General features: G+C 35.7%; 2 protein-coding genes across 3 annotated transcripts in view; both read left to right on the top strand.

Moving 5' to 3' along the window:
- The first annotated feature begins 7,515 nt into the window (after nucleotides 1-7,515).
- On the top strand, nucleotides 7,516-12,010 carry LOC107601457 (60S ribosomal protein L7-like 1). Its single transcript, XM_016293641.1, has 5 exons — nucleotides 7,516-7,584; nucleotides 7,670-7,779; nucleotides 8,103-8,240; nucleotides 8,465-8,574; nucleotides 11,629-12,010. Exons 1-5 carry the CDS (start codon nucleotides 7,516-7,518, stop codon nucleotides 11,835-11,837), a joined length of 636 nt encoding a protein of 211 aa, XP_016149127.1. The 3' UTR covers nucleotides 11,838-12,010.
- Nucleotides 12,011-13,809: 1,799 nt separating this feature from the next.
- LOC107601523 (sodium-dependent multivitamin transporter-like) overlaps nucleotides 13,810-15,411 on the top strand; it is a 16,683-nt gene continuing 15,081 nt past the window's right edge. The window contains exon 1 of one of the 2 annotated variants that reach the window (XM_016293753.1): nucleotides 13,810-14,048. The gene's annotated coding sequence lies outside the window, so the exon portion shown is untranslated. The remainder of the gene's footprint in view (nucleotides 14,049-15,411) is intronic. The other variant, XM_016293754.1, reaches the window with a different exon arrangement.

The following is a 15,411-nucleotide window of genomic DNA, read 5'->3' on the forward strand; positions in this document are numbered from 1 at the left end:
GGGAAAAACCTTTATTTGAAATTGTAAAATTATTGCACAATATTAATGTTTTTTTATATTTTTAATTGATGCATTCGGTGACATGAACAAAGAACCTTACTAATACAAATCCTTAGAACAGTATTTTATATATCAAAACAAGCACACTCACACTTATGAACATTTGTTAATTAAATTATTTTTTAAACATGAAATTAATTTCTTATTCCATTCCATAAAATGCAGTGAAGTATTTGTTTTCTCATTTGCAGTGTACCAAATATAGGCTACTTTTTAAACTTGTGTCCATGCAATTTAGTTTAATCCAAAATGTTACTTATTAAAGGAACACTTTCATGCTTGTGTGTGTGGTCTTAGATTCCTATTCATTTTGTAAATACAGCCTAAGCCTAACAGTTTAAGAACACCAGGATAGATGAAAAACGATCCACAAATACAAGTTTATTTCAGCTGTTGTATTTAAATGAAAACAACAAACAACAGACAGTTTTAAAGCATTGCAAGCTACAGCACAACGAACTGAAATCAAAGTAAGTTACAACTAGCTTAAGTGTGCTGAATGTCTGCAATCAATCAGTCAGTGCCGACTGCACAAAACGTGCAAACTAATGAAAACATTATAAACTGTTACAAAATGATGAACAAATGTAGTTTAGGCTTAGGTTTGTGCAACGCTGTAAAATATTTACCTTTTGTAAAATATCCCATTAAACCTGCTGAGATACAAGGAGCGTTCCACTTGGATCCACGCGCCCGGGAAACTCATGAATATTCATGTATGCTCCGCCCACTGAAACAGAAAATCTCGGAAACCGAAAATCTCGTAACACTATATTTGTCCCTAAATTTCTGATTGATCATGAGACACTAAAGAGAAGAAGTTGAGATCTGACATCACGGGGGAAAAACCTTTATTTGAAATTGTAAAATTATTGCACAATATTAATGTTTTTTTATATTTTTAATTGATGCATTCGGTGACATGAACAAAGAACCTTACTAATACAAATCCTTAGAACAGTATTTTATATATCAAAACAAGCACACTCACACTTATGAACATTTGTTAATTAAATTATTTTTTAAACATGAAATTAATTTCTTATTCCATTCCATAAAATGCAGTGAAGTATTTGTTTTCTCATTTGCAGTGTACCAAATATAGGCTACTTTTTAAACTTGTGTCCATGCAATTTAGTTTAATCCAAAATGTTACTTATTAAAGGAACACTTTCATGCTTGTGTGTGTGGTCTTAGATTCCTATTCATTTTGTAAATACAGCCTAAGCCTAACAGTTTAAGAACACCAGGATAGATGAAAAACGATCCACAAATACAAGTTTATTTCAGCTGTTGTATTTAAATGAAAACAACAAACAACAGACAGTTTTAAAGCATTGCAAGCTACAGCACAACGAACTGAAATCAAAGTAAGTTACAACTAGCTTAAGTGTGCTGAATGTCTGCAATCAATCAGTCAGTGCCGACTGCACAAAACGTGCAAACTAATGAAAACATTATAAACTGTTACAAAATGATGAACAAATGTAGTTTAGGCTTAGGTTTGTGCAACGCTGTAAAATATTTACCTTTTGTAAAATATCCCATTAAACCTGCTGAGATACAAGGAGCGTTCCACTTGGATCCACGCGCATGTCCGGGAAACTCATGAATATTCATGTATGCTCCGCCCACTGAAACAGAAAATCTCGGAAACCGAAAATCTCGTAACACTATATTTGTCCCTAAACTTTTTTAAAAAGTCTCAAAAGGTGCGGGGAAGTCGCTAAATCTAGCTACAAAGTAGCTAAATTGGCAACACTGCCGGCTGGACAGGGCATCACAGTATGTGAGGTAATCGGCCAATCACAACGCACTGGATAGCTGGCCAATCAGAGCACACCTCGCTTTTCAGACCGATGAGCTTTGTAAAAATCGACACGTTTCAGAAAGGCGGGGCATAGAGGAGAAACAATAATGTACAGTATGTGGAAAATAATGTGTTTTTTTAACCTTAAACCGCATAAACACATTTCATTACACCAAATACACAAAATAATGTTCTTTTTAGACACATCATATGACCCCTTTAAAGCAGCAGATGCGCATATATATTTATTATGTCTATGATTGGGATGACACAGCTCAACCCTCTCTGTGCACTCAGACAATAGCCTCGATGCCCTTTCTCATCCATGATCAGATTCAGTCTGACTGCAGCAGTGAGGGTCGTGATGGACAGCAGAGACAGGTGAAGGTGGTCAGCTGCTTCATCAGAATAAAGCTGCAGAACCGTCTCAGCTGTGTTGAGATGCAGTAGATGTGGGCTCACCGTCTGTAAATACATGATTGTTAGAACAATGTTTGAATAAAGCTTTGTTTCATGTGTCGATGACTTGTATTTATTTATTGTCATGGTTACTTTGATTTATTTTTACTCATTCATGTTTCCTGTTTTCAGTAAATAACATATAATTGTTTCATTAACTTGTGCATTAATTCATTACTTAGCTGAAAATGTAGATGTAGTATTCACGTTGGCTGCGTTTGTCTAGTGTGTAGTCATGCATAGCTATGGCATACACAACAAATGACATTTTGATAATTATTGGTCAGCATTTATCATTATTATTGTTCATAAGTGTTGGGGTGGGCTAGCAATGCATTCTGGGGTAATCTTAACTTCTAAGTAGTAATACTTACATTTTTCGAATGTAAAATTAACAGTCTTCTCCAAAGGCGAGATCTTCTAGCAGCTGATCGACGTCTCCTTTGTGCAGATATTACAAATATTGCAAACGCCGAGGAAAACTGTACTAGGTAGGGTTGTGGAGTTACTGATGCTATGAGGTGCTCGTGCACCTGTCGATCTTATGTTCTTTTTTTATTAATACTGCAGAACTTATAATTACATACAACCTCGGGGAAAGATGGTATAGTATCTTTAACAATGAACAATCAATGACAAAAAGCAGAAAACATCAAATATAATGGATTTGCATACATTATATGCACAGAAAAAAAGGCACAATGACAAGGTTAAACATCTTTGAATAATCATAATATTCATATAATCAATGCATCAAAATTGTTGTTTATAAGCCGGATGGATGAAACGAGAGAAATTCAACAAGAAAAAGAGGAAAACGGGAAATTTAAGCCGGTTTTGCTTATGGATGAAAATTTTTGCACATAAAATAAAGTAACAACATATTCAAGAGATAACGATTTTGGGTTTTAGTAATAAATAATAATATATTTAAGGACTAAACTGTGGGTCATATTAGTAGGGTCAAAATGTATTGGTTATACTACAATCACAATAAAAGGGCAGCTGTTTCTTCAACAAGACCACAAAATGAGGAAATATCATAAACATCAAAACATTTACAGAGAGATCAATTAAACCTGTCGCTCGTATCTGTTGCGCTTGTTATAACGTCGTAGATCACATGATAACGTCAACATGCACAATGGCACAGTAGGTGGCGATATGCGCAAAGATTGCAACTCGCCATAAAACCAAGAAGAAGAAGAAGATAACGTCAACAAAGATATGGCAACAGTTATGGGCTAGTGGAATAAAAGGAAGGCATCTTTACCAGATACAGGGGTGTGTAGGTGAAGAGAGAATAAGATGTGGGAGTAGGAAGAAAGATGTTATTATAACAAGAATGAGGACTGGACATTCAGCTTTAAATGTCAATTTACACAAAATAGGGAAGCATGAAAATGGAAGATGTGATAAATGTGGGAATCCAGAAACAGTAAAGCACCTTCTTCTAGAATGTGATGCGTATGAAAGAGAAAGAAATCAACTTAATCATAAATTAGGTTTGATGGGATATGATAAAGTATCACTAAAGATATTACTAGGGAATAGACAAATGCAATCAAGAATTAAAGAAGTGTTCAATTATCTAAAAAATACAAGAAATATGGAAATAATATAAATTGTAATAGTGGTTTTAAATGACTTGTATTTATTTATTGTCATGGTTACTTTGATTTATTTTTACTCATTCATGTTTCCTGTTTTCAGTAAATAACATATAATTGTTTCATTAACTTGTGCATTAATTCATTACTTAGCTGAAAATGTAGATGTAGTATTCACGTTGGCTGCGTTTGTCTAGTGTGTAGTCATGCATAGCTATGGCATATGACACAACAAATGACATTTTGAGGTCAGCATTTCAGCATTTATCATTATTATTGTTCATAAGTGTTGGGGTGGGCTAGCAATGCATTCTGGGGTAATCTTAATAGTAATACTTTAACAGTCTTCTCCAAAGGCGAGATCTTCTAGCAGCTGATCGACGTCTCCTTTGTGCAGATATTACAAATATTGCAAACGCCGAGGAAAACTGTACTAGGTAGGGTTGTGGAGTTACTGATGCTATGAGGTGCTCGTGCACCTGTCGATCTTATGTTCTTTTTTTATTAATACTGCAGAACTTATAATTACATACAACCTCGGGGAAAGATGGTATAGTATCTTTAACAATGAACAATCAATGACAAAAAGCAGAAAACATCAAATATAATGGATTTGCATACATTATATGCACAGAAAAAAAGGCACAATGACAAGGTTAAACATCTTTGAATAATCATAATATTCATATAATCAATGCATCAAAATTGTTGTTTATAAGCCGGATGGATGAAACGAGAGAAATTCAACAAGAAAAAGAGGAAAACGGGAAATTTAAGCCGGTTTTGCTTATGGATGAAAATTTTTGCACATAAAATAAAGTAACAACATATTCAAGAGATAACGATTTTGGGTTTTAGTAATAAATAATAATATATTTAAGGACTAAACTGTGGGTCATATTAGTAGGGTCAAAATGTATTGGTTATACTACAATCACAATAAAAGGGCAGCTGTTTCTTCAACAAGACCACAAAATGAGGAAATATCATAAACATCAAAACATTTACAGAGAGATCAATTAAACCTGTCGCTCGTATCTGTTGCGCTTGTTATAACGTCGTAGATCACATGATAACGTCAACATGCACAATGGCACAGTAGGTGGCGATATGCGCAAAGATTGCAACTCGCCATAAAACCAAGAAGAAGAAGAAGATAACGTCAACAAAGATATGGCAACAGTTATGGGCTAGTGGAATAAAAGGAAGGCATCTTTACCAGATACAGGGGTGTGTAGGTGAAGAGAGAATAAGATGTGGGAGTAGGAAGAAAGATGTTATTATAACAAGAATGAGGACTGGACATTCAGCTTTAAATGTCAATTTACACAAAATAGGGAAGCATGAAAATGGAAGATGTGATAAATGTGGGAATCCAGAAACAGTAAAGCACCTTCTTCTAGAATGTGATGCGTATGAAAGAGAAAGAAATCAACTTAATCATAAATTAGGTTTGATGGGATATGATAAAGTATCACTAAAGATATTACTAGGGAATAGACAAATGCAATCAAGAATTAAAGAAGTGTTCAATTATCTAAAAAATACAAGAAATATGGAAATAATATAAATTGTAATAGTGGTTTTAAAAAATATATTATTTATATATTTAATAAAAAAATAATAATAATATCACTCCACTCTCCAGATCAGTAGGTGGCGGTAATGCACCTTTAAGTTGGTTTGCCAAAACCGCCAATAAACATCAGAAGAACATGCGGATGATGCCTGGATCGCATTCATACTTAACGAGATTTGGCTGTAGAGTAAGTAAGTAAGTAGGGATGGGCGATACCACTTATTTTGTTTTCGATACGATACCGATATTTTTCAAGGCAGTATCGTCGATATCGTGATACTTCTGCACTAAACTTTTAAATGATGAAATGTATTAAATTACTAAGAGTAAAATGGGTAATAATAAGCACTTAACTTTGTTTAAAATGCATTTTAACATTCAATATGCCTTATATATTTCAACGTTCAATTTAAATAACTGTAACTGCACAAACTATGTAGGCTACAATTTCAGTTTGTTTATTGTGAAATAACTCTGTCCTTCTGTCCTCTGATAAGCATTGTTCAGGGCTGCCGTTACCAAAAGCTTTAATGCTTTCTTATGATACTTTTGGGAAACGCAGCCCTGTTTGAATGCGCTGTCAGCAGTGAGTGAACGCTCTCTGTGATGGATTGGTTCTGTCTTGCAACATTTGCGTGTGTTCAGATGAGCAGGAAAATAGTTCTATCCTACACAATTACTCGCTAACAAAGGTTATTCGTCCAATTCGATGCATATTGTACGCATTATATTTTTGTTAAATTAACAAAATCACTGGTAAATAAAACACACCTTAGTATCAATATTTTTTGTTTGAGTATCGATACTTTCGATACTCGCGTCAGTATCGATATATCGATACTTTGGATCGATACGCCCATCCCTATAAGTAAGTACTTAATGAAATTACCGCAAGTACCTACTCATTGAGTAGGCGGTTTCGGACGCAGCGAATCTGTGGTGAACGTCTTAAAGATTCTTTCGTTTTTTTGTATATAATTCCTTAAATGTTTTGGAATAGTTATTTTTCCGGATAACAATATATAAACCAAAGTATATGGGGGATTATGTAGAGCTTGTTTTCACATGGATCCACCGTTTTTCTGAACTGATATCTGAGGCTCTGTTTATACTCCTGACCATTCCCATTTGTTTTTCAGCTCCGGTCTTTACGACTGACTGTCCGTATCGTAATTTGTAGATGAGTTACTTATTTAAATGGGATTTTAGGGAATCGGTTGCTGTAGTAGATTGTGTACAGGCTGGCTGTATGGAGAAAACAACTTGCGTTAGCTTGTTTTTTTGAACTAGCCTTATATTAATGATCATTAGATTTATTTGTACTTGGTGGAATTTGTTTGTACGGAAAGCAGTTTTTCTAAAAAAAAAAAAAAACTTAAATTTACATGCGATGGACATAATCTTTGGTAGCTCATTTGAAGGCATCTTGGGTAAAACAGCTCCATATTTAATGTAGCATATGTGCAAAAAAAAATCTGAACCGGACAATAACAAAGTTCTGCTCTGCAGGGATGAGGAAGACGAATAGCTAGAGTCCACACCACCGCTATAACAATAAAGGCACAGAGAAACGATATCGTTGGAATCATTTTCTGAACGATTTTTTTTCCAGCTGATGAACGATAAAATCATTGACAGCCAATCAGAATCGATCCTGCTATAACGAGCAGACGAGCATGAATAGAATAAACAGCCGATAAAGAATCAGAATGGCAGCTGCCACCAGCCACTGGCAGGTCACATGACCTGTCAGTGGCAGCTCCTGCCAGCCAGTTGAAGATTGAACCCCCACTCCGATAAAGTTCGCTGGTGTGGACGCTAATGTCATTATCTTTGTAGTTACGTCGAAGTAAAGTTAAATCATTTTACACACTTAAGTGGGCAGGTTTGATTAAGAATATCTTTACATTTATTAATTCTTAATAAAATGTGTGCATATTTGGTGTGTTTTGTTCAGAACTGAAAAAGTAATCAAGCTTGTTCCTGAAAACCTTCTCATGAAACGCAAGGCATACCAGGCTATCAAAGCAGCTCAAGCCAAACTTGCATTAAAGCAGAAGAGAAAAGTGAGAATTCTTTCTCAATAACCTGCTTTTATGAATAGTCCAATGATTGCTTCAGAACAAAGTTGAAATTGTCAAAACTTGACAGGTTCAAAAAGGAATTCCCTTGAAGTTTAAGCACTTGGAGGAGTTTTTGAAAAACAGCAAGAGGAAGAGTCGAGATGAGACACGACTCGCCAGACTCAAACATAGACCTCAGCCTGGTGTTTGCTGTCCATCAGAGAGTAATGTCCACTTATGCATCATTCACAATGAGGTTAAAGGGATAGATCACTCAAAAATGAAAATTCTGTCATCATTTACTCACCTTCACGTTCTACACCTGATGGAAAAACTCAACTGATATTTATTCTGTGGACAAAAACACATACTGTATCTTTTGTGAGATGAAAGAGTGAAATGATTTTCATTTTTGGGCAAACTATTCCTTTAAGAATCCTTTAAGACTATTCCTTTATTGATTGTTCCATATCTGCATGAACTTTTTTTTTAGTTTAAAATTCTCTTATGATTGCTTGTAGGGTCAAAGGTGTGAGCCCCAAAGTGATCAAGGCCATTCAGATGCTGAGGCTAAGGAAGCTCTTCAGTGGCACCTTTGTGAAAGTCAGCAAGGCTTCTATAAAAATGCTTAAGACTGTGGAGCCTTATGTTGCATGGGGGTGAGTAATCATAAAATGTCCATTTTACTTAAAAAAAAAAAAATAATATCTGAACAGATTTTAAAAACACCAGATCTGCAGATTGGCATTGGCTTTGACTTTCAGCAACTGTTGTCGAGTCTTCCAGACTGTAAATCGGGACAAAAAACTGCAAAAGTTTTTTTTTTTTGTCTTTCTTTTAGTGAATTTCACTTGTTTCATTTATTGTTGTGTTCTCTTAACAGTTATCCCAACTTGAAATCAGTCCGTGAACTCCTATTGAAAAGAGGTCTGGTGAGGATTGATAAGAGAAAGATTCCTCTGACCGACAATACAATCATAGAACAGCATCTCGGTAAGTCATTGGGACATGGTAGATACATTTTCATTCAGTGGGAGATTGGGGATTTTGGGGTACCTAACAGAAAAGAATGAACTTTAACAAGTAAAAGGAATTATGTAATCCGTTTTTTGCAAAAAGGGGGCAGTGTAAACTATATTGGACCTGACAGCAATTGTGTTGGGAAAAAGTAGCTATAAATGTAAATAGACAGTACAGGGTTTCCGCGGGGCCTTAAAAAGTCTTAAATTGTACAAGAAAGTCTTAATTATGATTTCAAGAGGTCTTAAAGCAGGGTTGTCCAAACTCGGTCCTGGAGGGCCGGTGTCCTGCAGAGTTAAGCTCCAACCCTAATTCTGCAGGACACCGGCCCTCCAGGACCGAGTTTGGACAGCCCTGTCTTAAAGGGATAGTTCACCCAAAAATGAAAATTTGATGTTTATCTGCTTACCCCCAGGGCATCCAAGATGTAGGTGACTTTGTTTCTTCAGTAGAACACAAACAAAGATGAACTCAAACCGTTGCAGTCTGTCAGTCATATAATGTACATATAATGTAAGTAAATGGGAATCACGGCTTTGAGAGTCAAAAAAACATACACAAACAAAACCAAATTAAACCCTGCGGCTCGTGACGATACATTGATGTGTAAAGACATCATCTTCTTGCTTTACGGCAGATTGCAGACTTATAAGTGCATTACCGCCACCTATCTCTCAAATGGACCATTAACACTCTATCTACAATCTCGATTAGGAGTGTCAATGGTCCATTTGAGAGATAGGCGGCACTTATAAGTCTGCGATTTGCCGTAAATCAGGAAGAAGAAGACGTGGCTGAAGAAGACGTTGTGAACGTGCTCAGAACAGTTCAGACATTGCAGTGCATCAGAGGTAAAAAAACGATATAAATACTGTTCAGTTTCTTGCACAGACCGATCGTTTCATGTCTTTACACATCAATGTATCGTCACGAGCCGCAGGGTTTAATTTGGTTTTGTTTGTGTATGTTTTTTTGACTCTCAAAGCCGTGATTCCCATTCACTTACATTATTTGATTGACAGACTGCAACGGTTTGAGTTAAAAATCTTCGTTTGTGTTCTACTGAAGAAACAAAGTCACCTACATCTTGGATGCCCTGGGGGTAAGCAGATAAACATCAAATTTTCATTTTTGGGTGAACTATCCCTTTAAATTTGGGGACGGAAAGACCAGAATTGCTATATGGCTCAATGTGACAATTCAACTTCAAAAGGCTATGATTTCATTAAATGCTGCAGGTTCATAGTCCGGTGCTGCACTGCTTTGTGTTCGTGCCATTATCGGAGAAACCATTATATTTCTACCAAACGCACCACCTGCTGGCAGAGAATGAATGTGTATTTTCAATAAAACTGTTGTTTTGATCAGAGTTCAGACAAATGCGAAAATCCACCCATGTTTTTACACTGCAAACACGCAGAGCTTTAAATGTGAACTGGTGGATCGATAAGAAAACAATACATTATAAAAATCTTAATGGGGTGGGCGATATAGTCTGCAATAATATCGTAATTGTAGTTTTAATGATGTGCGATTCGACATTATCGAGTATATTGCGAAAAGCAAACAAAACACCTACAGAGTGCATGCATACATTACGTGATAAAGTCTAGTAAAGTTAACAGCTTAAACTAGTGCACGTACGCATTTAGAGTGCCTTTTTTTTACTGCATGAATCAGTCTATTAAAATGCATTTAGAATGATCACATAATTCAAGATATGGGGGCAGAAAATTTATAAATTTATATAATTTTATATAGTTAATATCACACGAAGAGTGCCATTTTTTTCTCCAAAAGTCAGCATTATTACAAATAAGTTAATATTAAGAGACTTACGTTTTAGACACCATATTACCTGCTTTTGTTCTATTTCGCCAACAAAAATCATTACAAACAAAGCCACAGCACTGTTTTGTGTCTCTGAGCAACATGACAGTGTTTCCTTCCTGAATGAATCAACCGTTTAAATGATTCGGTTCAATCGCAATGACTCACTTATTAACTTTGACTTGCTGCCACCTACTGGCGGTTTTAACTTCACATTTAAAGTATCTTTTAATTTAAAAAAAATAATTTCAAACATCAGTTTTGAATGTTTTATGTTTAAAATACCAAAACATTATTTATGCATTTGTAACTGCAGGTTAAAGTATTCTATGCCCCTCTGAGCTGCATTAAACAGTGTGTAAATGCATCTAAATGCCACTTCAGATGCAGCGTCTGTGTTTTCTTTGCATTGCAAAGATGAGTTCTGTTGATACTGATTTCATTTGCTTGGTAACAGCCCAAATGCAAGAATTTGACTCAAAAGATGATGCACATTTTTAGAAAAAAATTGTAAAAATTGGCTTAATGCCAATTAATGGTAAAAATGCCCATAAAACTTGTTGGAAAAGATTAATTTATATCTCTGCTGTGAACTGACCACACAGAATATGAAGAATATCAAAAATTCAGGAGTCAGCTGTCCACTGTAGTCCTTAAAATACCAGCACAATAACACACTCAATGAAATATCGTCTAATTATCGTTATCGATAAAATTCCAGAAAATATAATTTTTTGTCAATATTGCACACCCCTAATTTATGTTATTTAATTTATATAACAATTTATCCATAATAATTGTTTAAATTAATAATTATTACTTTTGACCCATCCATTTTCTTAAAAATGGTTTAAAGCCTGAAATGTAAAGTTTTATCATTTGTAAAACTTTTTGTTTTTGTGAAAAACTTGTATCTGAACTGTAAATTATGCTTTTTACAGTAATTTTACAGTTTAATATGGTACTGTAGGCATTGCTCTACCCCGCTCATATGGTATTACATTTATTTGTGCAGGTCTTAAAAAAGATCTTAAAATGTCTTACATTTGAGCTTAAAAATCCTGCAGAAACCCTGCAGTGGCAAAACAAAATCTTAGTAATTTTGTAATGACAATTATCTAATAGGCTTCATATTTATACTGACAGTTTTAAATGAAACATATAGTCTGAATGGGTTTCTTCTGTTTGTGTCTCAAGGACAATATGGGATCATCTGTTTGGAGGACCTTATCCATGAGATTTATTCTGCTGGAAAGAAATTCAGGGTGGTAAACAACTTCCTGTATCCGTTCCGTTTGTCAGTACCACGACATGCTGCTAGAGACAAAATTGGACTCATTAAAGATGTTGGTGATCCTGGACCCAGAGCTGAGGACATAAACACAGTTATCAGGAAACTCAACTGAGCCAATAAACACTTCGTTCCATTGACTTCCAATCATACACTTACGAATGTCGGAGAGCAGAAACGCAAGCTCGTGAAGAAATTTCACGTTTTGCTGGTGGTCCAAGGTTCAAGTTGTGAATTTTGACCTGTGAATTATTAATGCAAATTCAACAAGAGGGGACAATTATAACATACAAATATTCATGGACTCAACTATCAAGCTAAAGTACAATGGGAAGAATTTACCTCAAGTATAAGAGATAAAAATTACTCTGTGGCTGTTCTATGTGCAAGCATCAATGTCTTGAACTTGATTCGAGCCGCAACCGGTAGCCAGTGCAAGGAGATAAAGAGAGGTGTAACATGGGCTCTTTTGGGCTCGTTGAAGACCAGTCGTACCGCTGCATTCTGAAACCAGATGTAAGTTAACTAGTAGAAACCATAGACTGTATAAAAACAGGTTGAAACCTATCACACTGAAAGCAAGGGCTCACTTGTAAAGTTTGATCTTACATCAATAAACGCCATCACTAATTTGCAATGTGACATTACACTACAGTTTCTTAGACTATGCAGTAGCAAAACTATGGAGTTTTTTTGGGGTTGTTTTTTATTATACAGAAAAGATCCATTTTTACATAACATCACATAGTAATAACATTGACAGAGAAAATAGTTTTACAGTGGTGTGAAAAAGTGTTGTATCGCAAACACTTGATTGCAGTTGTTGCTGCAAAGCGTGGCACAACCAGTTATTAGATTTAGGGGGCAATTACTTTTTCACGTAGTGCCAGGCAGGTTTGGACAGCTTTTTTCCCTTAATAAAATAAATAATCATTTAAAAACTGCATTTTGTATTTACTTGCATTATCTTTGTGTAATCTTAAAATTTGTTTGATGATCTGACTCTTTTAAGTGCGACAAATATGCAAAAATTTTAAAAACAGGAAGGGGGCCAACACTTTTTCACACCACTGTATATACATTGTGTTTGCTTTGTTACATCACATTATAATTTATAAAGGATGAGTACATTATACATCTGTACATTATAAACATGTCTAAAAGAATAAAATAATAATAAATATACCGGTGTGTGTGTATGTAAATGTACACACACATTCTCTCTCTCTCTCTCTCTCTCTCTCTCTCTCACACACACACACACACACACACACAGAGGTTTACATTTGTGAAAAGTGGGGACATCCCATAGGCCTAATGGTTTTTATACTGTACAGACCGTATATTCTATTGCCCTACACCAACCCTACCCCTAAACCTACCCCTCACAGGAGACTTTGTGCTATTTCAGATTTTCAATACACTCCATTCTGTGTGATTTATAAGCGTTTTGAAAAGTGGGGACATGGGGTAATGTCCTGAAAAGTCACCTTCTCCTTGTAATACCTATGTCATACCTTTGTCATTATACAAATTTATGTCCTCATTTGTCACAAAAACGCGCACACACAAGTAAACAAATCCTTACAATTTTCCCCAAAAATCTTTTTCCAAAACCATCCATATTAATCTTAAATCAAGACAATGGTAAAATAAATAAAGAAATATATGTTGCACAGGTTTTTGTTATTTATTTAGTTTCTTGGCTACACATCTTGGAAAGACGTTTAAATCGAATATATTTTAAACTTTTGAATTTTGTGGATTGAAAAAAACACATTTCTTAGTTTATTTTACCATTGTCTCGGTTTAAGATTAATACTGATGGTTTTGGAAAATTATATGTATACGTGTGTGTGTGTGTGTGTGTATATTATTGCTTAGAATGTTATAGCGCCTCCGCTAATCTCTTTACACTCAAAGTTTGAAATATTTTTTTAAAGTGAGAACATTTTGGTTTGCAGGCAAATCATTTCATTTTGTGAATGTGAAAGTTTACCTTTAAAATACGTCGTGAGCGATTTTTACAAAAAGTGACCATAATCACTTGCATATAAAGATGTAAAACACTTCTGGAGAGCTTTCCCGCGCGTGGGGAAGGATGATTAGTTCAGGAGAGTCGCGAGGTAGCGACATGGTGACGTCCCAGCGTGACGTCGGAAGCACATGTGTATCAACAGCAACCTTTACTGGGATGTCAAGGAGAGTAGGGGTGGTCTGAACCCAGACTGCTTTAAACCTTTCTCCAGTCATTACTCATTTTTCATCGGATGAACTCTGACCAAGGTGAGACGATACACGATGTCTGAGCAGAATGAATGATAAGGTAGGCTAGCTAATAATCAGCTTCGTTGATTATAATGGGAGCGTTCTCTTTATTTGCGACGCAGCGCGCACTTACTGTATGTTCTGGTGGGTAGCGCATATTTCGCTGTTGTGATGAAATGGTCACCCTTTTACAGCATTTCATTTCCTTCAGGCATCGTGCTATTCTCCGCAGCTATTGCATGCAAGGACACGGTCATCCACAGGAAACATTAGCCCGAACACGTTGTAGCTGTCAGATGCAGCTCTTCGTAGCTGTACTTTACATCGGGTTAAATCTCTAACTTCTCTAACTATGAAATTAAATATTCAAAGCCGCTCTCTCTATCTCTCTTCATGTGAGTAGTACACGCGCAATATATTCCTTCTCGAGCTCGTGGCTCTTGCTCGCGCATAGCGCGTGGGTTGAGACAATTGATTGAAATAGTAAACCATCTTCGTTTAACCAAACGCCATTTTTCTTTCATGTTACGCTCATCAAATGACGTTTTAATTAATATTGTGATAGATTAAAATTCACTTCAAAACAGTGTTGTATCCCGCTATTAAAACGAATTGTGAAAATGTCATGGTGTCACTGTCAGTGTTTGCAGACCCGTATTCATTAAAATGTTTATAAACTATACTTTACCAGTAAGTTGTTGCATTTCAATCCCTTAATATTTATCTTGAATCCATATTGTATTAAAATTATATTAACATTTTATTTCGGAGTCCGGGTACTTGGCCTGGAGTAATGGCTGATGAAAATTCATCTTTGCAGCACAGTAATGAATAATATACTTTATTATATCTTTTCATGTGACAACACTAAAGAAATGACACTTTGCTACAATGTAAAGTAGTGAGTGTACAGCTTGTATAAGTCAAGTCAAGTCTGCTTTATTGTCAATTCTTCCACATGTACAGCACATACACACAGAGAATTGAAATTGCGTAACTCTCAGACCCTTGGGTGCATACAGATAACATAAATACAGATTAAATACAAAATACAAATATACAAATAAGGTAAAATGTAAAAATATATATATAAAGCACAAGGCATATGGCAGATAGAGTGCAAACCAGTAAAGTAAACAACAGTGCAGATATAGTGATTGTAGTGCAAAAAATGATTTGTAGTGCAAAAGAGCTTATTCGGACTGATTAAAGTGACAGTGTGTGTGTATTTGGGAGGTAGCAAGGCAGTGGTCGTCTTGGAGGTGTGTTTGGGGTCGTTATCATGTTGGAATACTGCCCTGCGGCCCAGTCTCCGAAGGGAGGGTATCATGCTCTGCATGTACAGTACATGTTGGCATTCATGGAAACTGTAGCTCCCCAGTGCCGGCAGCACTCATACAGCCCCAGACCATGACACTCCC

Source organism: Sinocyclocheilus grahami, unplaced genomic scaffold, assembly GCF_001515645.1.
Source record: "Sinocyclocheilus grahami isolate Dianchi unplaced genomic scaffold, SAMN03320097.WGS_v1.1 scaffold306.1, whole genome shotgun sequence".
NCBI lineage: Eukaryota > Metazoa > Chordata > Actinopteri > Cypriniformes > Cyprinidae > Sinocyclocheilus > Sinocyclocheilus grahami.